Genomic DNA, 24,714 nt, shown 5'->3' with positions numbered 1-24,714 from the left:
GCTATCCACAAAGAAATGCATTAAATAACAAAGCTGCTTTCACCTTTCCCTGGTTTGCTAACAACAAAGTGTCACAGTCAAAATGCTACGTGGGGCTTGCAAAGAAAACATATTTTGCTCTGTTTTGAATGTCTCTTGGCAGACATATTTAAATTTTCTGACTCATAACTCAAAGAATAATGTGAAACTAACTCAGAATACTTTAGTCTTTAGTGCTTCCCATTCACATGTTCTTCATGTCGATGTAAAGACAGTCACTCATCCTTCACATTGAGCGATTTTCTATTTTTTGTAGGGAAAAACAGAGATGTGCACCGTTTTCTCAAGCCTGTGAAAGCCTGCACATATTCGGACGCCCATGCAGAGCCCAGCCTGAGAGAAAAGAAAGGGGCAGCTGATTCAGAGTGTGCTAATTCATTCAGTCACTGTATGTCCCCTGTCAAATGCCGGTCCCCACAGGCCAGCAACATCTGCATGTGTCCCCTCCACTCTGTCTGCATGGCTTTCAAGTTGCTCTCAAGGGGCTCTGACTTTTTCTCAGTCTGCCAAGTATGTCGTGTTTATTTTGCATTCAGAATTGACACTTTGCACCGTGATTATGCAGGATTCAGGCAGTCGGTACCAACAGTATGTACACTGGCGGCCATATTCCATTTGGTTTTATGGGTAAAGTAAACAGAAATGAAGAAAAGCAATGAAAGGATAATTACAAAGTGGAGCTAAACTAATTTAAAACGCTAAAAAGAGGAGAAATGTATCACTCTTTGGTTTCCTGCGTTCCTACTTACCGAGAAAACACATTACAGTAAGGGGAAATCCAGCATTTTGCTGCAGTGAGACCCTTTATTTAGATGTTAGAGAAAAGGAGGAAATCATTTTACAATAGATTAAACACACGATGCCCTTGGCTGCCTACATCATTTCGATGGAGACCGTATGCAATTAATTTATTTCCATATTCCGACATGAAAATAGAAAGTGTGAGTAATCCTCAGGGAGATTTAAACCAAGTGCAAGGGGAGGGCAGTAATCTTATAATCCTCTGTAATGTCGTAATGGTCTCTCCAAGCTTATCGACACAAAACTAACTTTCCCAGAGGAATTCAATCACAGATACAGATGGGCCATGAAGACTACTGTGACTAATGCTCCCCGTGCAGTTCAACAATCTCATCTGCTGTGGCGTCATTAAAAAAAATATCTGCGTCGCCCATGAGAGGAAGTCATATGTTGGTTCATCAAAGTAGTGATCTATAAACGCATTTTCAGATCTTTGTCTATGCACAAAATAAATATAAATATTGAAGAAGTTTATTATGAAGTGAAAAATCTGTTTGTGAAATGTACAAAGCTCATAATAAATAATCCAAGCCGTAGGTTAAAAAAAATAAACCTGGTCTGAAAAAGCATATTTTCCACCAACACATAATGCTACCTCCTACATCCTACTGGCTGACCAAAGTAGGAGGTGACTGGACTGGCTGCAGGAACTCGGAGGTGAACACGGCCTCGGCATACTCCTCCACAACATCCTGAAACTCTGCTGCCACGTCACCCACAGCCTCCGACAGCAACTCCTCTGCCAGGCTGCGAGACAACAAGGAGCCAGAACATTAGAAAAAGCAAGATGTGTTTCTTAAAACCAAGTTACAAAGGCACCATTCTCTATGACAGTTAAATAGTAAACATAAACACAAACCTTTAATTGACAGAAAGCAACGGTCGAAGACAAATCATGTTTTGCAAATGAGAATCATATATGAATAAATCTGAAAAAACTGATTGTTACTGTTACAATATGCATTAATATGTGTATTGTTCTTGTCAGTAGATGTGAGACGAGCATTTTCAAAAACTGATAAGTAATGAGGACAATGTGAAATTCTTGAAACATGTTCTTTGAATGCACTTCTTGAGATTTCAGAGAATGTAAATCAGCAGCCTTGTGTCATTCCAAAGTATATAACTTCAGCTCAAACATCGGACACTTACTTCAGAAAAATAGTATCGATGACATTTGAAATATTACTTCCTGAGTAGTTTGTATGATATTAGTTTCAGTATCATATCATATTTCATTTTCAAATACAACATTTCAATGTAATGTCCAATATTTCATTTTTCAGGTGCAACATTTCAGTTTCATTTGCAATATTTCTTTATCACGTGTGATACTATTTGACCACCTCAGAATCATTTTGCCTGTATTACTTCTTGCTTTTATATTCAGTTTTATTACCATATTTTTTATATTCTCAGTGAGGTATAGTGCTTTTTCCCCATGTTATGAGCAATATCTGACACAAGAATTTCCTACAGGATTATTCAAATTTTATGTGATCTTATTATCTGTAAAAATGCAGACGGTGTCACTAAAAAGGAATTTTCATCATGAATCTGTCGACTGACTTTCACAACATGCAAAACTGAAATTTTCCATCTTACCTTGAAAAGGCAAAAAATGAAGGAAAATAACTTTAAAGACTGGTGAGCTGTGCAAAGCAACAAGCTAATTTTCAGTGTTTGATTATTATCTGGGTCAACACACTAACAGACAGACTGAGGCAGGAACATGGAGGACTCTTACTGAATCCCTCAAAAACGTCACATCATCTGGTTGGCAGTGCAACAAAGCTATCAGAGTAATTGTGTGCTGCTGAACTACCTGTACCTTTAAAGGGTCTAGACATGAATATTTAGCTTTTAACTCGGAACACAGAAAGAGATAGCGAATAACCCATCATTATGGAATGGGAACAGGCATTAGCAAGTATTATCCAAACACTGAAGTAGTATCTACTGAGTGTGGCCAAGTGTTTCAGTGCTCATCAGTTTAAATGAATGCATGGAAGAAATTCAAATAGGGCATAAAATAGCTTCAAGTATGCAAACTTTTTTATGTTTTGACAGTGCTGAAGTCATTTCATGTTCCAATCAATCTGTTAGCAGACAGAGTGAATGAGATCCTCCAGGTGGTATGGCTCCCCGGCAACATTAGGCTGTTCATTACCATCTCATCATGCACACAGGTTTCTGCACTGTGTCAGAATAGCAGGGGGTGTACAGGCCTATGTGTATGTGTCTCCAAAAACAGAGATAATTGGACCGCTTCCCCTCACACCATATTCTTTCTTTTTTTTTTTTCCAAATTCAGGAAGGTACAGATCCATGTCTTGAAAACTTCCGTTCCTTGATGTGGGTCTGATAATGAGCCAGAAATACAATCAGACAGATCCCTTGGGTGGGACTGGATAACAGATTTTCAGCTCTGAATTTAAGAAACTGCAGTTTATTGAGCTGGTCACAATCACACACAAATCTGTGAAACACTGCAAGAAAAATCTATCTTTTAGAAGTTTAGCACTGACATATCAAACACTTCGATTTGGTATGTTCACAAAGATGAGAGGGAGTCCGCATTGCACCAACTTAAGCATTCTGTTAAGAATGCAAATGCACGAGTGGGAGAGAAGACCAACGATGAATACCAGAGGCCCACTACACGAGCCATAAACTCTGCATGATCCTCTCAGACTGAGCACTTTGGGCTGTATGCTGAGTCCATCAAACATGTCCAGGGACAAATCAGAAAACAGGAAGAACAAGTGTTTCAGTGTGGCTCTGGTTATAAAGACTGAGCATGTGGTACTCCTAAAATATAGCAGATTTTTAAAATAAAGCTCACCTACACAAGAAGATGATTAAATTTCAGTCTGAGACACTAAAAATGAAGCACAAAATTCTGCACAATGATGTCAAACTTTATATATATGATCTATACATATTTTATATCTGACCAATTAGTTTCTTCTGGCTGAAAATTGTATAAACAAGTGACAAAAGACAGTAAGACATTATATTAAAGATGCTAATGATAAACTGTAACTGTTCTTCTGCTTTTTTCAGTTCTGTGGTTAGATGAGACCAAAATGGAGTTGGAAGGACATGGTATTCATTTGGCAAAATAAAGGAGAAGCATTCAGGCCTAAGAACACCATTCCCGTGGTGAAGAATGATGGTGGGAATGTAATGCTCTAAGGGTGTTTTTTCCCGCCAATGGGTCAGGCAACCATGTCAAACTAAATTGCATTATGAGAAAAGAGGAAGATTATGGAGAAAATGATCATACAGTCTGCAGAAAACTTGGCTTTGGGCAGCATTGGACCTTCTGACAAGACAATGATCCAAAACATGCAGCCAGTGTGGCATCAACATTTTGGAGAGGCCCAGCCAGAGTTCAGACCAAAGTTCTGTCAAGAATGTGGAGACAACTGAAGACCACAGTGACAGCAAACAAGCCTTCCAACCTGAAAGACCTTGAGATAACTGTAAAATGAGTGAGGTGGTCCAAAATCCCAGTGGATACATGAAACATGGGTAAAAAGTACAGTTGGTTATAGTTGAGTGTGGGTATAAATCATTTTGGACAGGGTATTTTTAGCAAAAAAAAAAGTTTAAATAAATAAATAAATATAAATTATAGACATAATTGAAATTTATCAGGACTCCAAATCTGAAGTTGTCATAATTACCTCTCTTGACCCTGCATTAAAATCTGTCCTCTAGTCTGGTCATTTAGCAATTAATGTTTGTAAGGAGGTCCACAACTTTGGTATTATTTTTCACTCCGAAATGTCTTTTGATGTTGAAATGACCAAAGTGGTGCCGTCTTATTTTGTCCAACTGAGACACCGAGATCAGGTCATTCCTCTCCACTGACTTAGAAGAGATCATCCGGGATTTTACCTCCTCCAGACACACTTTATTCCAATATAAAGACATCCAAAGACTGCAGCAAATTCGAAGTGCTACTGCCAGGCTTTTAGCATAAACCAAGAAAAGTAACCATGTTCTCTGGTAACCAGAGCAGCATTACTGACATGGTTGATTTTAAGGTCATACTGCTTGTTTTTAACCCCTTGAGTGGGCAGGCTTCTGACTATGAGCCTCATCACTGCCTGAGATCCTCCATCAGAGCGTCCCTGACATTTCCAAAGTCTCAACTTGTCAGTAAAGTTGGCTGAGTAGTTGGGCCTTTTGGCTGTGAAGCTCCTCGTCTGCAGATCTCAGTCAGACAAAGTCAGTATCCTCCTTTAAATCATTTCTCAAGATTCACTTGTATTGCAAGGCTCATTCTTGGCATTTGTTAGAATTATTTCTTTTTCATGGGTGGTTGTTTGTGCTTTGGATCCTACGCCCTTGCAATTTTTGTTTTTATTGTAAAGCAATTTGTAACTTAAATTACATAGAAAGTTATAATTATTAACATCTCTAATTAAATGTCCTAACGTATTTTGTCGCTTGTTTATGCCATTTCTAGGCAGAGCAAACCTATTGGCAAATAAAAATTCATTAAAAATCCAAATGAGCCACGGGTATAAATAATTTAGGGTTAATTGTACATTAAGAAAGAAACCATTTATGGCAAATGGGTTTAGGTCGGAAAATGGTTTTGCTGCAGTGACACAGGCTTTACTAAGAAAGCTACTCTCATACACACATGAACATTTCAACCTTAGTTAAAACCACCAACATAAAACACTACACGAGGACGAGGCTGCAGTGGTGGAGGCAGCTGGGGCAACAAACAATTCAATTCAATTCAATTTTATTTATATAGCGCCAATTACAGTCAAATTGTCTCGAGACGCTTTACAGAACCCATATGCCTGAACCCCAGAGCAGCCCTAAGGAGACAGTGGCAGGAAAACACCCTTTTAACAGGGAAAAAAACCTTGAGCAGAACCCGACTCTAATGTGGGGGAACCATCTGCTGCTGGCCGGGTGGGTTGAGAGGGACAGAAGAGGTAGAGAGGTAGAGATAGAGGGTTAGAGGTAGAGGGTTAGAGGCCCTTGCATGGGAGTGATGTTCAGAACAACAATAAGTGTCACATTATAATGTCTGCAGCATGCACCTTAATGAATATGTTTGGATGTTACTAGCTCCATCACAGTGAATAAGCCAATCATTGTAAAACATAACAGCTGGACCCATCAGCCAATTCAAGCACCACTTCAGCGCTCTGCCTGAAGAAACACTTTGGTTCATTTATCATTATCAGCTATTATCATCACTGTCAGTTTGTTACCTGTCTGCGACGGCCCAGGGGTTGAAGCTGCCGACAGCTTCGTGAGCCACAACGCGCAGGTAGGCCTCGTAGTCTTCGCGGTACCGCCGGATGTTTTCCAGCATGCTGCCCAGCACTGACATAACAGTCCTCCTGTGTCTGTCCTCTGTGCCTGGGAACATAGTGCTGTTTCGAGGCTGCCGCTGGTCTTGGGGTGCCTCCTCCGTCAGGCTGTTCTCAAACAGTAAACTGTTTCTGTAGAAAAAACAGTAGAGGATGCTCATGGCTTGCACCAACAGGTAACCCTTTTCATTATGATGACCATTCAATCTCTATGAACTGTGTAAACAGCCTCTGAGGACTGTTTCTGTAGAGAAGCAGCAAACAAATTATTTGTGCTAGACTGAAATTGTTGCCGTGGCCGATACGAGGCTGGGGATGATGAATTTAGGAGAGGTGTCAGAGTGCAGGCCAGCTCTGTCGCCTGCCCCTTGCTTCGAGTGAGTCGGGGCTCAGCTGGGCATCGCCATGGTCTGGCTTTATAATCCTCTCTGCTTGGACAAATCAGCCTGGCTCCTGCACGGTGCTCAATGTGCTATATTTAGGGTTGCAGCAGCTTCCAAGCAAAGTGCCTCTCTACTGGACTCCCCAGGCCTCAGCTGAACTTGTTTCAGTTTTGACTACGGGGGCTGCAAACCATGGGGTGGCCATAAATATCAAAGTGCCAGCACAGTCTACTCTGCTTCCTTTTCTGAAATGGGTCGATTTACTGTCAGACGGGCACCCGAGGGCCAATGTGGCACAAGCAACAATAGAAACTCACAGCCCATTTATAAAGTCAGAATGGCACCCACGCTTTTTGTGCTATATTTGAATATGAAAGGGCCTGCATTTACTGTGAACAAACACCATTCAGACATTCTGGCACAAAAACCTTATGCACAAAACTGAACTGAGGAAAAAATTGTATCAGAAATAACGTGAAAAAGTGTTAGTGATATCTTGTCACTTTATTCTGCAGTGTAAAATTCACCAATAGGTCGATAAGACAACTGCATAAGACATCTTTAACAAATACTTCAGTAAATCTAGGTGTTGTCACAAGGCAGTGTGTGTGTTTCTATGTGAACAGAGGAGTACACATTACATGGTGGAGCCACTGAAAAACATCCTCTACCTATCACATTCGCCTAGCTACAACTTGGCCTGCACCTTAAGAGTGCAACCCAAAACAGAACAGCAGCAATAGCTATTAGCAAGATCACTTCAAGTTTATCTTCTCATTTCTCTACAAAAGCTGCAGTCACGTAGCACCTGGCAAACACAGAACCTGGCAAAGGATGACGCCATGTGTGATATATCAAAAGGACCTCTGGCTGGGTTGGAGCTGAGTTGTGGCTCGGAGACCGTAGGGGGTGATTCAAGCGAGACTTACAGAAGCCCTGGTGACAGCAGGGAGGATGAGTGTGGCAAGAAAGAGGTGGAGGATAAATAGCGTAGGGAAAATTATGAAGTTTTCTTGTTTATTTGGAAAAACTTGACTCAGAAATCTTAAGATATTCCAAAAAACAATGTCTTGGACGACGCTAAATTGGAGCTAGTGTGAACCTGGATGCAAAGAAGGATGGAAGTCTACCAGGTACCAACTAGTAAAATAACTGGCCTGAAAAGACAACAAAAAGGTGGGTGGGTGAGAGGAAAGATAAAGAAACACATGAAAGGTGTACAATATTGCTGAGTGGGGCTTTCATCTTTTTATTGATTTGTTTGAACTGCTGATGGAGCTGCAGTGGGTTGGTCAACATTAGCCTAGATGTGTGTGTGCTGGGGGGACAATCGGGGTCTGCATCTGTGCTCCTCACCATGGATACAAAAGTCTTATCTGCTGCTCTGCTGATGTGTTAAAAGATGAAATCTCTCACTCCATTGTCTCAGTGGTTGTTTGAAAGCACTCTCACAGGCACTAATGCAAACACAGCCATGGTAAAGAATAATAGATGCTGCTGTGGAAATGTGGAAAGGTCTGGTGATAGTTGATGGAAGCTTTCACTAGTTGCATAATGTGAACAACTGTTGGCCGTTCTCTTGTTATAGACTCTGCTGTTGCAGCAAGTCGTGACTCCAAAGTAACTATCCTCAGCAGAACCAGCAGAATGAGCACCTGTAAACAACAAAAAGTAATCTACTTTATGTCCTTTCTTTTTCCAAATCAGAGTAATCAGTCCTCGTCTACTTCTGGCTCTGTGCCTCAACAACAGCAGCTAAATCAAAATATCAGAAAAGTCATAACCAATAACAGTCTGCCGGTGTCCCCTCTTAGTCATCAAGCAATACAATCAAAGTCGCCTCCAGTGATAGGCACACTGAGAAAAATCTGTAGCTTTGTCACTGTCAGATGATTTTTACAATTTTTTTTCATGTGGTGTGTTTAAATGTGTGCGTGGAGCACAAAATCACATGCATGACTCTGGTTTCCCTGCGGAGTCCGGTGCATCTCTGTGGGCTTAAAAATGCGGGTTATGAACAACTAATCAGGGCTGAGACAACACACATGATGAGCTCTTTGCACAATTTGCTGCTCCAAACACCCCAAATTAAACCTCGCCATTCTGCTACACTGAGCACTAGAAGAGTCAACACCGACAGATGATTAACACAATGCCACATCAATACAAAAACAAACTGCATTTTTCACCACAGGAACTGATGCAAGTGCTCTTTTACTCAGCTGCTATATAAGCTGCATCAGTGTCATCTATAATTCTCCATTCTGTCTCATCTAAGTTTTTGTCTCTTCAAAATAACTGTTTTTATTGCTTGGAAAATTATGTTCTGTAATGTTGACTGAGGTCTGCCATAAAAGTGAGACATTATCATTAAAACTACATTATATTCTTGCAAGATTTGCTTTTCAGTAGAGGACTTGAATGGTTTTAGGTCTACACTGATGCTGCTGACTTCCTCAGGCAGCAAATAAATGCTGTCACATGTCATTTCACAGTTATGTGAAGGACTTCTGTGAAACTCAGATTCTATTTCTTCTCACAGAATACTGACAGATCCTGACATGCCCTAAATGAAGGATTCGTGCTGATGTCATAGACACAATAAGAGCTGAATTCAGTATACAGGCTGCAAAAATTGATTAGGCAGGTGTTTATGCAGTTCTGGGCGTATTGTGTGTGCTTTTGTTTTGATAGTGCTGTGATCGAAACTTTTCTTCAGCCTGTCTCTGCTGTTATGTGGCACCTGGGTTGTTCTGGTCTGTAACACAGGTAGCCAACTCATCTTTCTTGGAGGTCAGTTCAGTTTACAAAGCAACATCTTGGTCCCAAAAGGCAGCTCTATAAAACAATGTACCTAATAAACACAATTTTTCTTTCTGTCTCGCACCGAATGACTCCCTACTTCCAATTTTATTACTTCTTAGGGGACTAAGCACTGTGGAAAAAAGAGCTGCTGTAGATGGACAAGTTCCTGCTTGCATTTTGTTGTCAGGCATAAGGGAAAAAAAGCTTCAATGTGAAATAAACGCGATCTGTTTGGAGACCTTATGTGCATACGATTCACAAAAGACAAAATGTGTAACTTTTACTGGAATAATCATTCTTGGGGTTTGCCATTTTGATACATAAATATATGACTGTGCCAACATGGAAGACTTCCATTTGATAAATGTAAAAATTAATATTTTTTCCACAAACGATTGCTGAATGGGCTGGATCTTTATTCAGAGCGAGGAAGAAATGAGAATCGATAGTAATGCTTTTTCTTATGTGAAATAGTACAATTACTGCAAGGGAAGTGATTTTGGAGGCACAAAATATTATCCAGGCAAGTTTCTTATGCACAATCCCCATCAATGCAAACAAAGTTGTGCTGAAATGTTTAGAAGGACATTTTAGCAACCTCCTCCATAGTCTTAATAGTCTCATTATTGAGGAGCATCTAATGGAAAAGAGATTCTGCGATGGCATGTGTGACTCAGCAGACAGCAAAGCTACCCACTCTCCATGCTGCTGAATTTGTCTGTCACCATCAGTGATAAGAGAGGGATGTTTTATTTAATCAATGTAGAAACAAAAAACAGCATCTCCTTCTAACTATGGCCAAGAAATTTCCCATTGAAAACATAAACCAACAGATTAACTTTACACAAAATTCAGATCAAGTACGTCTTGTATAAGGCAGACAAGTGCTAAAATATTAATAGATTAATTAGTCAACTCCAGATTTTGTTTTGATATTGATAGCCTTGTTCTGTAGTGCTACCAGGAAGGCTAACGTCTGAATGTTAACTGAGTAATTGCCATTAATAATTTAACCGATAAGGCAGAAAATGAACATGCATGTCAGAAAATGTATTGTAGATGAGCTGTAGTACCAGGTGGAGCTTATTAACGTTTGATGAGGCGGAAAACAACAATTTTCTTGTGATTAATACTGTAGTGACACGACGAGGAGGCGGCTAAGACCACGGGCAGTCCTGTTTTGGCAAACAGAGAGCATTGTGGATTTCTGTGGCGGTTAACAGCTACCAGCCAGAGCTCATGTATTGAAGACGAGCTGGAGTTTACCAGGACAGTATTCCTTGTTCAGGTAGCTAAAATAATTGAGGTGGCATCATGGCAAATGTTAGTATTCGTGGATAAAAATGGCTTTGTCTGCATACAGAAAATGTCCACAGGATTGACTATCGGCTAACAAAATTATTTCAAATAGGAATCCCTAAACACTACACAATATATTCACACTGCTTTTTCTTTAACATTTATAAAAGCCATACTATCTATTTTAAGATAAATACTTCAGACTTGTTTAGGGTTCAATATACAGCATGTATTAGCTTGTGTACTCGGTATTTGTAAGAAATTTATTTCAACTTGTCGACTAAGATTGGTTTTCACTTTAAAATCTATGTATAATCCTATCAATCTATGTTAAAAAAGTCCAATTACATCCACTGTGATTCAATGTGTTAATAAAAACAAAACATGAAAAGGTCTAGCAGGGTGCCAGTACTTTTTAAAGGTACTATAATTTGGACCGAGGATGAAAGTGATGCAGGCAGGTCTGCTTTATGCTACAGGGATTCAGCTACTTTCAGAACAAATGAGCTGGCAGTTCTCAAATTGCTTCTTTCCTGTTCAGAAGCTGCAAGGCTGGATGCATCTGAAAATGAATTACTAGTGGAAAAAAATGTCTCGAGAAAGCTATTACTTGATGGATGCGTTTAGAAGACAGAGTCAAAGACAAGTCGCAGGCACATAGGATCTGAGGGCAAAGTTTCCATTGAGGAAACTGAACCTGAGGGTCTACAACACTGTCATGGACAGCGGTTGCCCCCCGCTCACTAATGGTCACAGCTTGAATTTGTCCAAAGCATCCTGCTCGCTTGTCTGTGTCAACAACTTCTAGTTGTTCCATTCCCTTTTCCTTCCAAGTTTCTCATTAATTTAAGCAGTAGAGCAGCTGCAGCTGAAGCCCTGGGCAGTGGAGGGTCCCTCTGTGGAGTCTGCTGCCAGAGTCAGGAATAGACTCTGCCCTGGGTACGGTAGCCACCAGGCAAGTTTTGTGGGGTGAGTAAAGCCTCCCAGTGAAAGAGCCATTATAGGACAATGGCACGTCATGTGGAATAAAACCACCAATTGTGCATCACTGAAATAACATTAAACGATTTCTTGTTCTAATCCAGTCTAGTGACCTATTTAAACAAGCAGTGACTCTTGTCGCTGCTGTTGCACTTAGTACAGCAACACAAATCAAAGAAAGCATTACTCTTCCCATAACAAGTGCATTAAAAGTGATCAGAGACTTTCCTCATAATAAAAATTCACCATTTACCATATTTGCATTTGTTAGCAGAGGGGTATATAATGATTGTATGCAATCAGCAGTATTGCTTGGGAGCCACAATGACTGATAATGGAGGCATCATTTCAGCTCAAAGATTGGGAATGAAGTTAAACAGGTCAAACCTTGACACTGGGCTAAAATCGTCTGAGAATATACTGCTTCTTCAAGTTGAAACAAACAACATGGAAGAAGGATGAGATATAGAAATGATCTGGGTGCAGGAAGGGGTAAAGGACGTAGTAACCCACCCTGTCTCGATGGGCTTCTCTAGGACAATATCAGCTGCAGAGGTCTGTTTCAGCACTGGCCTTGTGAGCCTAATTGGCTGAGGAGAGGCTGGCCTGGAGCCCGGAGCACGGCACTGAGATCCTGGAAAGAGCAGAGACAAAGGAGAGGAGGGGTAAATGGTGGTGTGTTGTAAGAGGGATGGGGTGAAGCAGAGGACAGACACATAGACAATATAAGGAAAAAGCAAACAGTCTGAATGACAAGAATTCACATACTCTTACCAGCTGCAACAATGTCTCCATCTACAGGAGACACCCGGGTAATCACAGCTTTGATTACAACTATAAAGGAAGCTGATTATTTTTACCTGCTGCTCCTGGTCGATCCCAATAAAGAGGGTCTGAATAAGTGATGGAAGCAAACCGCCTCCTCACTTCCTCCTGATCCCTCTACTCACACACAAAGACAGAAAAACGTTCAATAAACACACTGTCCACCTGCCAATAGTGAGCCTCGTCAAATAGGCCGAGCATCATAATGAAACCTGGACCTTGCATCAGTAAGCAGCAGCAGGCCCGAGCTGTCATAACAGCTCACCATAAATACCAGCTCGATCACTGGTGACCTTTCAGGTTCCACAGCGACCTTTTTTGGGCAGGCCTTTCTGTAGAGCAATTCTCACCTGTATCTCCTCCATACGGAGCAGCATGTTCTCCAGGGTGGGGGCCTGCAGCCTACACTGGGCCATGGCCTGTAACTGTCTGTCTGTTTCGGCCACCCACGCTACCTGTGCGGTATCCTCCAGGAGATCCTCCAGCAGCGCCTCACTCAGCCGCTCCGCACTCTCTGCTGCCTGAGGAGGACAGCATTCACAAAATACAGAAAATAAAGTTAACTTAATATTTGGCTTATTCTCTATCTGTCCAGCTCTTGGTGGTAAATAACTACCATGATAATAAAGTCAATCTTTATTTGAGAGCAAATCTCCTATGAGTTACTATCAGCAGTAGATGCAGCTTACCCTCTCTGCAGCCTGCTCCGACAGCCGATTCCTCAATGAAGAGTCAATCCTGGTCCTGGACTCACCAATCTGCTAAGGTAAACAGTCAAAGCACTCCCACTTAGCTCATGAAGACAAGATAAACACACACCAAAAAAAACACAGTTTATTTTACTCTGGTAAGTCTGAGGGTAAACACAGATGTTTCATTTTATCAGTGTTGATGTATCGACTGTCTCCCTCTTCTTCAGGAGAAATATAAAAGGTAAGAAGAGGAAGTCAAATCTGGCACCACCCAAAACAACTAATAAGTCTTCCTACCTGTGCTTCATCCAGAAGGGGCTGAATTCTCTCTCTGGCGATCTGCTCAGCTCTCTCTGCCCACTGAGTTGGCGAGCCAACTTCAGACCTGTTAACCAAAACACGCCCACACCACAAGCTGTCACAGAACTTCTGAGGTTGAACTGCTTTAACTTTTACAAATTAAGTCCAATATTTTAATCTAGACAACATTAAACATTAAAACATGATATTTAAAAATGTATTCTAAGAGTCAACTTCCATTCCATTCTGATTCCAAATGAGTGATAATAAATTAAAAGTTAGTTTAAATCAGTTTTGAAGCATCTGTCTCTTTTGACTCGTTCATAATATTCAGAGAGTCCAGGCTCAATCGTTTAATGAAAGATAATTCATTAAACCACAGTGGTATTTTAGGCCACACACACTGGTAGTATTCATCAAGTTCTGTGTTTTCTTAAATATTATCACGACTGCAATTAACTACCATCACTCTGCCTAGAGACAGACCTTGCTGACATTGTAGTAAATTTGTTCTGGTTTGAATTAAACACAAAGCCTGACATTCTACTTACAAGCTATAATAACTCTAAAAAGATTAATTTGAAGTGTGTGACATGAGTATGTTATAGAGGAAGGAATCTGCTGATTGTGTCGGGGTCTATTGTGCAGAACGTATCACCTGTAAACAAGCGACAGGCGGGTACGTGTCATCTGCTGACAGCGATCCAAAGACACGCTTTATGCAATGAAATTCAATGGAACATATTTTACTCCAGAATATTTAATACTACATCTTAGCCACATCATAATAGCCACAACATTAAAACCACCTGCTTAATATTGTGCCGCAAAAATAACTTTGGTATAGACACATTTATATGGGCAGTACCTGTCAAAATAACATCCACATGAATACTAGGAAATACTCAGTTAACCTGTCAGCGGTTTTAATGTTGTTGCTGTAATGCTATAAAATGAGCCTCACAAGATTTGTAGACAATATATAAAGATAGCATACAGCTTATCCAAGCACTCTCCACTTCCTTGCACTTCGATTTGTCGTGTGTTTTTATATTACTGTTATTTATCTACAAAATATTGCATTTGTAGTTTGCTGTGAAGTGGGATTGTGCCAAATGAACCAGGCACAGGTGTAACATACAGGTATTATAACCTATTAATGATGGCGCAATTCCATTCAAGTGTCCCAGTAACAAATAATGCCCATGTTATCAGTTTCCTTGAACCTGCACAATGAGAGGGGCTGCAGCTGCTGTTTATTAGTATTACACGTTTTGCTGCACAACATGGTACGTTTGCAGCTGTGAAAGAGTTCTTCAGGTGAGTGAAGAAATACCAGGCCTTTGTGTGTGAGAAAAAAAAGGATGAACCCATACATTAACTGTAAAGTAATTAATGCTTTATGGGCAAAGTGTTGACTGCAACCTTTGCTCTGCTGATGCTGTGTTTTGTTGCTGGCCTTTTACAGTCAAACTCTCCAGTGACTAATTAGGAAATGCGCAGAGCTCTATAGCAGAGTAGGCTCTGCTTAGTACTGAATGGATGTGCTGCAGTCACAACCTGCATTATTTTCTGTTCTTTTGTCTGTGGATAATTGTGTACATGTCGTAAAATGTAAGTGCTCATTTATTTGTGAGGCCAGTGCACCGAGCAGGATAGTAGATTACTGTGTGGATTACTGCTGTGGGTTGGCAGCAAGATTTAAGTGTTTTTTTAAAATGATGTTACCAGTAGGGAATGTTTCTTCTTCTTAAATATCCTAAATAGAAATTGTTCAAACAAGGCAAAGGATGCATCCATCCACTACTGTACTTCCTGTTATACAGTACACTCTGTATATTGTATAGTGATTAGCAGGGCTGTGTAGACAGAGTTCAAAGCTTGTTCTGCCAATATTCTGCCGCTATTGAGCTTAGTTTAGCTTGTCTCATTAGGCAGAAATATTGGGCATTGTTATATTTCAGTCAACTGCAGCCTGTCATTTATTGTCATACAATGTCTATACAGGTTGCAAATTGAGTACAAATGAAAACAAACAAAAAAACATTTACCATTTGGCTGGCTTAATGTTCAGCAACTAATACTGCATTATGACCTTCAACTTCCATCCCATCAGATCAATTAAGTCTGCTAAAATTGTAATTACATGAGCACCATACCTTAATCTCCGAATCCGTTCAGCCTCTTCTTTACTCAGGTGGTTGAGCTCTTTCAGTCTCTGCATAGTCATCTTATCCAGCCAAGCTCTCCTGTGCAATCATCACAAAGAGCAAAATACAACCTCAGTTACGCTTTTTACATAAATAACTCATAATCTTCATATCTAAAATCAAGCTGCTAGTCACTGATTAATAGGAACACATGACTGTAGTAATTAAGATTTGATTAAACAGAGACATTTGTGGAGCACTCAATCACTGAGGTGCTTATAAGCACCAAAAACAGGCCAGCTATTAATCACTCAGAAAGAGAAATCGCCTCAATCTAGCAGGCACCTAGATTTAGTGGAAAGAATTAACTTTGAATTAGAATCACAGGATTGCCTGTGGCTCACCGCAAGTGGGGTCTGGCATGAAGGTTAGAAATAACTCACTGGATACAGAGAGGACTCATTAACATTCCATTTCCCCAGATCTCCTCCACTTGGTATTTCTCTCGCTTTGGCCAGGACAGATAAACCAATTTGTGAAGTAGAAATAATAAAAATCACAAAATGACTAATCTGAGAAACGACAATATTTCATTCTGAAATAAGAAAGTAAGATAACTAAAATCAGGTCAACTAAAAAAAAAAAAAAAAAAAACATGTAGGAGGTGAGCTTCACCTTAATGCTTCGTTCTGAGAGTCTTTCTTCTTTTCTGAGCTCAGGGCCGCCTCGGAATCCAAACCACCACCCACCTTCTGCTTTGGAGGGCTCTGTGAAGGCTTCAATGGAGAGAAGAGGCAACGAGGCTCTGGTCTGCTCCTTTGAGGGGATCTGTTGAGATAGCAGCAGAAGGTTGAGTGAATTATAAACACTGGTACAGACAAGTATGCGCTATATAAAGGCAAATCAGGAGAAAAAAATTCCTAGAAAGGTAAAGAAAAAAGGCTATTTTTACACATTACACCTACAACACTGCAATACGCTTTGAAAGTCAAGTTGACAAAAATCTGTTTGCTCACACCATAGTTACTCTTCCAATTAAAAAGGCCTTGATTGATTTGGTAGCTATATCCAGTTTCTTTATTTTTAAAATTTTTTTATTCATCCCAAATTATTGGGATGAATGAAAGTTAAAAATTGTAAATGATACGTACACTATATAAAACAAGCATTTCTGTTGTCATGCTCCACTACTATAATCACTGTAGGAACAATGATTTGGACAAATTTACCATTCTGCAAGGTATTAGTCCAGCAGCTAATACTATTATTTCTATGATGAAGCCTGCTCACATCCACATTCTGGTTGAATTAATTAGAAACTTATTTCATGAAACTGTATTTCTGGATTTTTGTTGTGCGTGTCAGGAGCGCATTAATTCATTTTGCACTTAAAGCTGTCCCAATCATGAAGTTTTAGTTGGTGATTAATTGTCATACAAGTAATTGAAATTAACCACTTTTTCTGTTCATTTTATGACTCTATTAGTGTTAAATTAGTGCTATTAGTGCCTTTGACTATCACCTCTATGCTGCAAATCTGACAAAACAAAAAAACCCTGCCTCCTCTAAATTATTGGGCTCTCCTTTCATCATTTGGCTTAAAATCGAAATGTGCCCACAGCATTGCTTTAGGGTTCAGTTTCGCAGCTAAATCCAAGATATTACTGTCAACAGATGACCATTGGAATGCAGGTGATCAGTTCTAGAAGTTAAGTGCCTCTGAATCAACAGTTAATGGCTTTAAACCATAGTAAAAGAAGAGTGCACATGGTGGAAAAAGGGGTCTGAAAAATAGCATTTCTGCTATTTCTTCCAACTGTTTTCATACAGGTGAACAAAAATGATTCTGAATATGCAAAATGATCACAGTTGGCTCAAATAACTGAGAGTGGATGGTTATGTAACAAATTGAGAGGCCTATTTGTAATAATATGCACTTTGCCATATACTAATTTCTACCGGACACATACAGTTATCTTGAGATCAGAGTTTCTGACATTACAGCAGTATAACTTTTGTTACATAATGACATTAATAATCTATTGAGCTGAGAGTCATGATTGTAAAAACATCTAATGTGTCATCAAATGTACAGAGAAATAACAGGCTCACCGTTGTGGAGGAGGAGAGTGAGGGGATGTAGGTATCCATGGCACAGAGGGCTCTTTTTGAGGGAGCTGGTTCACTCTTAGCTGAGAGGAGACTGTAGGCTGCTGGAAACCTGCACTTTGCATCTGATTACGTTGACAATAATAATAAAATATAATATGTTTAGTCCGTTTACATGAAGATCATTGTTTGAATCTGTTGTCTGACCTATGGCACATCTTTTCCCTGTGTATGTTAACAGAGCTTAAATCATGCTGTTTCTAAACTAATGCAAAGCATTTTTTGATGTATTATATTATAAAAAATTCAGAATTCAACTTTGGTAACTCCAGCACCTTCATTATGCCAGCCTTTCTTCTGTCATAGTGCAGCCCTTTCCTGCAGGTAGTGTGCGTCTGGGATCGTCCCTGCAGTTCCCTTAGCTCCCTCTGCTGGGCGACGGTCTCTAGGCCGGCCCTCAGCACCTCCCTTCTGTTTATAGGCTGATGAGCAGTAGTGTTGGGCTTCCCTGAAGCTTTTCTCCTACCTGCTGACACAAACAAACAATGACATTTTCAAACTGTTTTGATCCTAATTAACTGAATACCACTTAAATACAGATTAAGGAAGAGCTACGGTAACAACAAACTATATTGTTTATCCCTTTTCAATACAAGTAAATCGGCTTGAAACTGGTAAGGAAACAACATCGCAAATTAGACAGTTAACAAGCAGTTGGATATGTGGTGGAGGTAATAGTTTGTTTCTATGGAGATGTAGATTGCAGCTAAAGCTTCTCATAGGTGTTTATGACATCTCTTTGCAGTGGTTGCCTCTCAGCCCAGTAGGAAACAGCAGGAGATAACTGCTCATAAGACTAAGGAGCAGGGGACCGAAAGCCAGAGTTCTACACTTGTTCCTGCTTTTCAATCACTTCTTCACGGCTCCTTATCAATTTTCAGCCTGGTTGCAGCCATTTAAGCTCAGCGGGAGGCCAAAACACAACCGCACGAATGTCCTTAGGTGACTTCCTCGTACATTGGAGACTAAATTGTTTTTCACCAAAAGGTATGCTTACAATTAGTTTCTATGTTTTCTCAGTTTTCAGAATCTATCAATAAGAAGGTCTTTGCCTTAGGCAGGAAATGATAAACGAAAACAATGCAATTTTTTTGATTCATTAATAAATAGTGTAACTGAATCAGGGAAATAAGAAACAGAGCAAAATTGAGTTACAGGACAGCTACAATTTCCTTACTAAATATAAGTACTGGCTTGTAAATGTGCCAATATTTCCCGCAAAAAATTACACTCAATTCTCACCCTGGACACCTCTCTTCGGATATGTGGGTTTCAAAGGTCCTCGAGGTGCAGTTAAGGTGATGGGACCTTTGGGCGCAATAGTGGGTGACGTGCTGCGATGAGGAGACTTCCTGTGTGGAGGACATGCTTGGGCCTGCATCTTTTCAAGCATCTCTTGTTTACGGAGTGCTGAATCCAAAGTCTATGGGGAATAGAGTGATAAGAAAACCTTGATATACACTACCAGTAAAAAGTTTGGACGCACCTTCTCATTTAATGGTTTTTCTTTATTTTCATGACTATTTACATTGTAGATTCTCACTGAAGGCATCAAAACTAGAAATGAACACATCTGGAATTATGTAGTAAATAAAAAAGTGTAAAATAAGTCAAGACAAGTTTTATATTTTAGATTCTTCAAAATAACCACCCTTTGCTTTGATTACTGTTTTGCACACTCTTGGCATTCTGTCCATGAGCTTCATGAGGTAGAACCTGAAATGGTTCTCCAACAGTCTTGAAGGAGTCCCGGAGGTGCTGAGAACTTGTTGGACCTTCTGCCTTCACTCTGTGGTCCATCTCATCCCAAACCATCTGGATTGGGTTCAGGTCAGGTGACTGTGGAGGCCAGGTCATCTCCATCATCTCCTTCTTGGTCAGATAGTCCTTCCACAGCCTGGAAGTGTGTTTGGGATCATTGTCCTGTTGGAGAATAAATGATGGTCCAACTAAACCAAACCGGATGGGATGTCATGTTGCTGCTGGATGCTGTGGTAGCCATGCTGGTTCAGGGTTCCTTCAGTTTGGAATAAATCCCAACAGTGTCATCAACAAAGCACCCCCACACCATCACACCTCCTCCTCCATGCTTCATGGTGGGAACCATGCATGTAGAGACCATCCATTCATCTTTTCTGGTCTCACAAAGACACAGTGGTGGAACCAAAGATCTCACAGTTGGACCCATCAGACCAAAGCCCAGATCTCCACTGGTCTAATGTCCATTCCTGGTGTTTTTTGGCCCAAACTAATCTCTTCTGCTGGTTGCTTTTCCTTAGTAGTGGTTTCTGAGCAACTATTTGACCATAAAGGTCTGATTGGTCAGTCTCCTGAACAGGTGATGTAGAGATGTGTCTGCTACTAGAACTCTGGGTGGCATTTATCTGGGCTCTAATCTGAGGTGCTGTTAATTTGTGATTTCTGAGGCTGGAGACTCAGATGAACTTCTCCTCAGCAGCAGAGGAGACTCTTGGTCTTCCTTTCCAGGCTCGGTCCTCGTGAGCCAGTTTCGTCGTAGCACTTGATGGTCTTTGTGACTGCACTTTGGGATACATACAAGTTTTTAAAAATTTTCCAGACTGACTGACCTTCAGTTCTTAAAGTAATAAAGGAGTGTTGTTTCTCTTAGCTGATTGGTTCTTGCCATAATATGGATTCTAATAGTTGTCAAAAAGGGCTGTCAGCTGTTTACCAACCTGACTTCTGCACAACACAACTGATGGTCCCAACCCCATTAAGAAGGCAAGAAATTAACCCTGACAAGGCACACATGTGAAGTGAAAACCATTTCAGGTTCTACCTCATGAATCTCATGGAGAGAATGCCAAGAGTGTGCAAAGCAGTAATCAAAGCAAAGGGTGGCTACTTTGAAGAATCTAAAACATAAAACGTGTTTGACTTCACACTTTTTTGTTTACTACATAATTCCAGATGTGTTCATTTATAGTTTTGATGCCTTCAGTGAGAATCTACAATGGAAATATTCATGAAAATAAAGAAAAAAACATTAAATGAGAAGGTGTGTCCAAACTTTTGACTGGTAGTGTAGTTACTTAAAATAAGCTGCATATTTAGACAAATAACATATTTTTTTTTAAAAAACCAAACACCTAAGAAAACCCAACTAAGTTTTACCAATTTACTGTAATAGCAAAACTCACAACAGTTACACTGTGTACCAGAGCCGTCGTAAAGTGACAGCACTTCCACTTATAGTGACTCTAATTTGAAGGTGAAGTCAATATAAGATTAATGTTGTAGGAACTGAAGTCCTTTCTAAACATCATCTCACAATTGTACAGAAAAGAATTTAATTGGAAACGTTAATTCAAACTAAAATAAAGTTATCTCGCTTCTTAAATCTGGAAATAGAAGCAGATACAGAATCTTCTCTTGTAATGTTCTGCCAAAACTGTGCAGCTGTTAGTTTCACTTCATGCCTGAATTTTTTGCCTAGAGTTTTGTCCTCATTTTGTCTAAAAAAATACACAGCAAGGTTAAGATTGGTTGACTGTTAAAATCAGTAAAAACATTTCATTGTTCTACCCTAAAAGATATTCAAGTTGTATAATCTTTCTGGATGTTTTGAATTACATTGATGCAATACAATGCCAAAGCTGCGGGATTATATTTAAAAAGTTCCACATACAGCAGATAATGTTAGACTTTCTGATTGTACTTGGTGCCCCTCACCTCTAGTTTCTGCAGGATGTCGAGGGCCGTCTCCGGCACAGTTGAACCCTGGTCCACTTCTACCTTTGCTGAGCACAGAGAGAGCTGGCGAATCAGCTGGCCCAGTTCTTTGTAATGAGGGGGGACCTTGCTATGAGACAGGTCTGAAAGCTGATGGATGATAACCTGAAGAGCCCTGAGTGCTCCACGGTGGGCAGCTGCAAGCCTGTTTATTGCCATGGACTGGAAGAAGAACAGATTGTAAATAATTTTATCAATTTGTAACATATATTTCAATGTTTTGTTTTTTTTTTCTGAGCAGAAAAGCTCGCAAAACTTTCCAAATGTTCCTTTTTAGCAAGATAAAATAAAGAAATAAAATTAATATAACACTGGTTTCTTAATCATTGGTGTGTTTGGATGCATGATTAGCAAGGGCATTTATTTTTAAGGCAAAAAAAATCTTTTTATTTGCTGATTTCAATGTCAAAGTCGACAAATAAATCATAAGTCGCAGCTGTAAATAGCAGTATATCTGAACACTGCTGAAGCCATACCTTTTTGGTGTCCCACATTTTCTGGCTTCGTAGTTTTTCTATATCTTCTTGTATCTCTTTGACCTATTAAATGTATCAATACAACAGTATTACAGTGTAGATGTGGAGAAAAAAATGACAGTTTATTTTAAAATTAAGTGTGGAAGAAATTGAAATACCTGTTGTTGGAGGACATAAATGATGCGCGCTGAGCGGGCTGCCTGCTTCTGTCTGCGTGTCTCAAGCTTGCTTTGCTCTTCAGGTTCCTCTATTTTCTCTCCTGTAGTTTAAAACCCACCACGCATTATCTATCATTAGAATGTCAATGCAAAGTCACATGAAGGGTGGACTAATTGTGGCAGGTTCTAAAAATATGATTACTTTATTAAGTTGGGGGGGGGGGGGGGGGGGGGGGGGGTTGGGTTGGGTTGGGTTACCTCTGTTAGCCAGCTCTTCCACTTTCTGAATATACACCTCCAGCTCATTTTGCAGTTTGCTGATCTCGTGGCTTAAGGGTGCCTGTTTGTCTCCTTCCACCTGCTTTGGACCTGGGTCTCTGGTAGGAGGTGACAGGCCAACCCTGGCCTTGGAAGAAATGGGATGCTTCTGGGATTTCTGCTGTTTGGCTCCATAACGGGTAACCTTTTCCTTTGGACTGGAGGCCTTTGACTTAGCCTTGCTTGGAGTGGCTGCAAGTTCCTACAGAGGGGGGAAAAGACACAGTTTGGTCTTTGCCTGAACATAGAAGCAATTATTACTTGAGTAGAACATAAACCAGTAAACTACTGTAGTCTTTATTCATAGTTTATTTATGACATATTATATGCCATTAACCAATTTACCTGAAGCAGTTCAACATCACTTGTCACAAAGAGGGAGGTTTCTTGAGAAGGTTTGGTAGCAGATATTGTCAGTGACTCAAGACGCCTTCTTCTTAGATCTTGCTTGGCCAGTTTAACAGCAGCTTGAAGTTTCTCCTCAGAGAGCGCAGTGAAGCTGATCAAGCTCCTGGTGCTGTCCATATTCTCTCTCACTTCTGAAAGTGGCAGCAGTCTCTCTATCACAATGGGTGCTGGTGGGCCCACACAGGTGGCACGGTTCCTGGCACTTGCAGGGATGGCTTCATTGAACAAAAGCTGTGGTGTGCAAGAAACCAATCGGTTCAATCTGATATTAACAGCCATTGTGATACTCAGTCATGCTTTTCACACCATAATTTGATCCCAAGTGTCAGTTTGTTTGATACAGCTAGCTAAATCTAAACCAACGGCCCAACAGTCAGTTTTACCATCATTACATATTTAATCTTCTGAACCCCAAAATCTCTTAAGAGGTCTAAGAGGCATCTTGTCTATTACTAAATAAACAAAATTACATCACTGATTGAAAGACAAACTGTAAAAACAGACAGAAAACACCAGATTTTCAACTTTCCAGCGGTCTGAGAAATTATGAACTGGGACATGCCTTTTTGTCAGGAAAAACAACAAAACTAATCTGAAAATTGTGATATTTCAATAAAATCACTTTATTCTACAAGTCTAATTCAAAAATTTCTCAATGAAATAAAAATATTGCACCAGATCCATGCAACTGAAAAACAACATATGTTACAGCCACAAAAACTCTAGCAAGTTCAGAAGAACTGCAGGCTGTATTCATGGAGAGCATAGAGAAGTAAGGAGCCTCCGTTTTGTTCCAATATTGGTAGTGTATGTGGACACCTGTAAAACTCTTGTCTGTGTTTATTCCCTTTTCTTAGAAACTTTGTAAAACAAATATTTAATGAACTTCAACACCAAATTTTGAGTTGTCTGTACTTGTAACCCTGGTTATGTTTTATTTTTTATAGAGATGTAGGACTTTATATGTCAGTGAAAATGAGCCCACAGTGAGTAAAGGTGTCAAAAAATGCCCAGAAAACGCTTTGGGTTCAAAGGGATAAACTGTTTAAAAAGTGGGGACTGTAATAGTACAAGGTATAATACATAATCTTGCTTCAGTATAGATGGACAAATGGCATATAACGTTATAGAATTTAAAACCTCTCTAAAACAAGAAATAGGCATGAGAACCTTCATGTAGGTAAGATGAACTGTAGGCTGATGAATCGCTTAATTGCGTTTACACAGTAAACAGTAGTACCAGATAAACTGACAACTAACTGTACATGTTTGCACTTAAGCAATAAATGTATGGACTAAAGACAAAGCTGAATATTAAAAGGCCTTAGATACTTCTTAGGCAGATATTTACCTTGGTTTGGGACATCCTTGTAATTAAATCGCTGCTCTTGTTTCGCGTTGAACCTAAAGCAACCCAGCCTCTCTCTGGCGTCTGAGCACTGCCCAAAAACTGTGCGGTCATTACAGCGAAAATATCCACCAAAACCAACTTAAAAACTAACCTGTTCCTAATATGTACTGCTAACGACAGTTAGCATTACCGGGCTAACTTTGCCTCTCAATGTCAATTCGCTAACATCGAGTTAATCCCAAAATCGTCCTTTCAACCATGTCTCCTTCGCTTATTACCACTTATTCCAGTTTGAATAGAATTTAAAAGTGGCACAGCGTCGCTAACTGAAGGCTAATTAGGCTATAACACATGGCTAACGTGCTAATTTAAGTCGAAGTTTGACAACATTTTGAAACGGCGCCATGACAACAACGGAACGTCACCAAACGGAAGTAGTTGTGTGATCAAGTACG

The 24,714-nt window shown here is 40.0% G+C and overlaps 1 protein-coding gene across 3 annotated transcripts; it reads right to left on the bottom strand.

Annotated features, from left to right (window-relative positions):
* Positions 1-816: 816 nt before the first annotated feature.
* Positions 817-24,681, bottom strand: kiaa0753 (KIAA0753 ortholog). 3 transcript variants are annotated; one of them, XM_023272046.3, is made up of 18 exons: positions 24,260-24,681; positions 22,846-23,139; positions 22,441-22,702; positions 22,183-22,283; positions 22,025-22,087; positions 21,489-21,710; positions 19,038-19,218; positions 18,071-18,264; positions 17,739-17,860; positions 16,302-16,454; positions 15,636-15,725; positions 13,474-13,561; positions 13,174-13,245; positions 12,835-13,005; positions 12,520-12,601; positions 12,173-12,293; positions 6,090-6,323; positions 817-1,587 (listed from the first exon to the last, which is right to left on the bottom strand). In XM_023272046.3, exons 1-18 carry the CDS (start codon positions 24,368-24,370, stop codon positions 1,446-1,448), a joined length of 2,703 nt encoding a protein of 900 aa, XP_023127814.1. In that variant the 5' UTR covers positions 24,371-24,681; the 3' UTR covers positions 817-1,445. The 3 variants fall into 3 exon arrangements, with proteins under 3 accessions (XP_023127814.1, XP_023127816.1, XP_023127815.1); XM_023272048.3 differs by having other exon boundaries at positions 13,174-13,242; XM_023272047.3 differs by having other exon boundaries at positions 18,071-18,261.
* Between the last annotated feature and the right edge of the window lie 33 nt (positions 24,682-24,714).

Source organism: Amphiprion ocellaris, chromosome 7 (assembly GCF_022539595.1).
Source record: "Amphiprion ocellaris isolate individual 3 ecotype Okinawa chromosome 7, ASM2253959v1, whole genome shotgun sequence".
Classification (NCBI taxonomy): Eukaryota; Metazoa; Chordata; class Actinopteri; family Pomacentridae; genus Amphiprion; species Amphiprion ocellaris.
Note: the sequence above shows the minus strand (reverse complement) of the source record. Positions and strands in the feature narration are given on the sequence as shown.

Coding starts and splice junctions, on each gene's coding strand:
- kiaa0753 (XM_023272046.3), bottom strand. CDS start 24,370: ATGACCGCACAGTTTTTGGGCAGTGCTCAGACGCCAGAGAGAGGCTGG. Junction 19,219..21,488: donor ACATCCTGCAGAAACTAGAG/GTGAGGGGCACC, acceptor TATTCCCCATAG/ACTTTGGATTCAGCACTCCG. Junction 13,246..13,473: donor CCCTTCTGGATGAAGCACAG/GTAGGAAGACTT, acceptor TGTTTACCTTAG/CAGATTGGTGAGTCCAGGAC.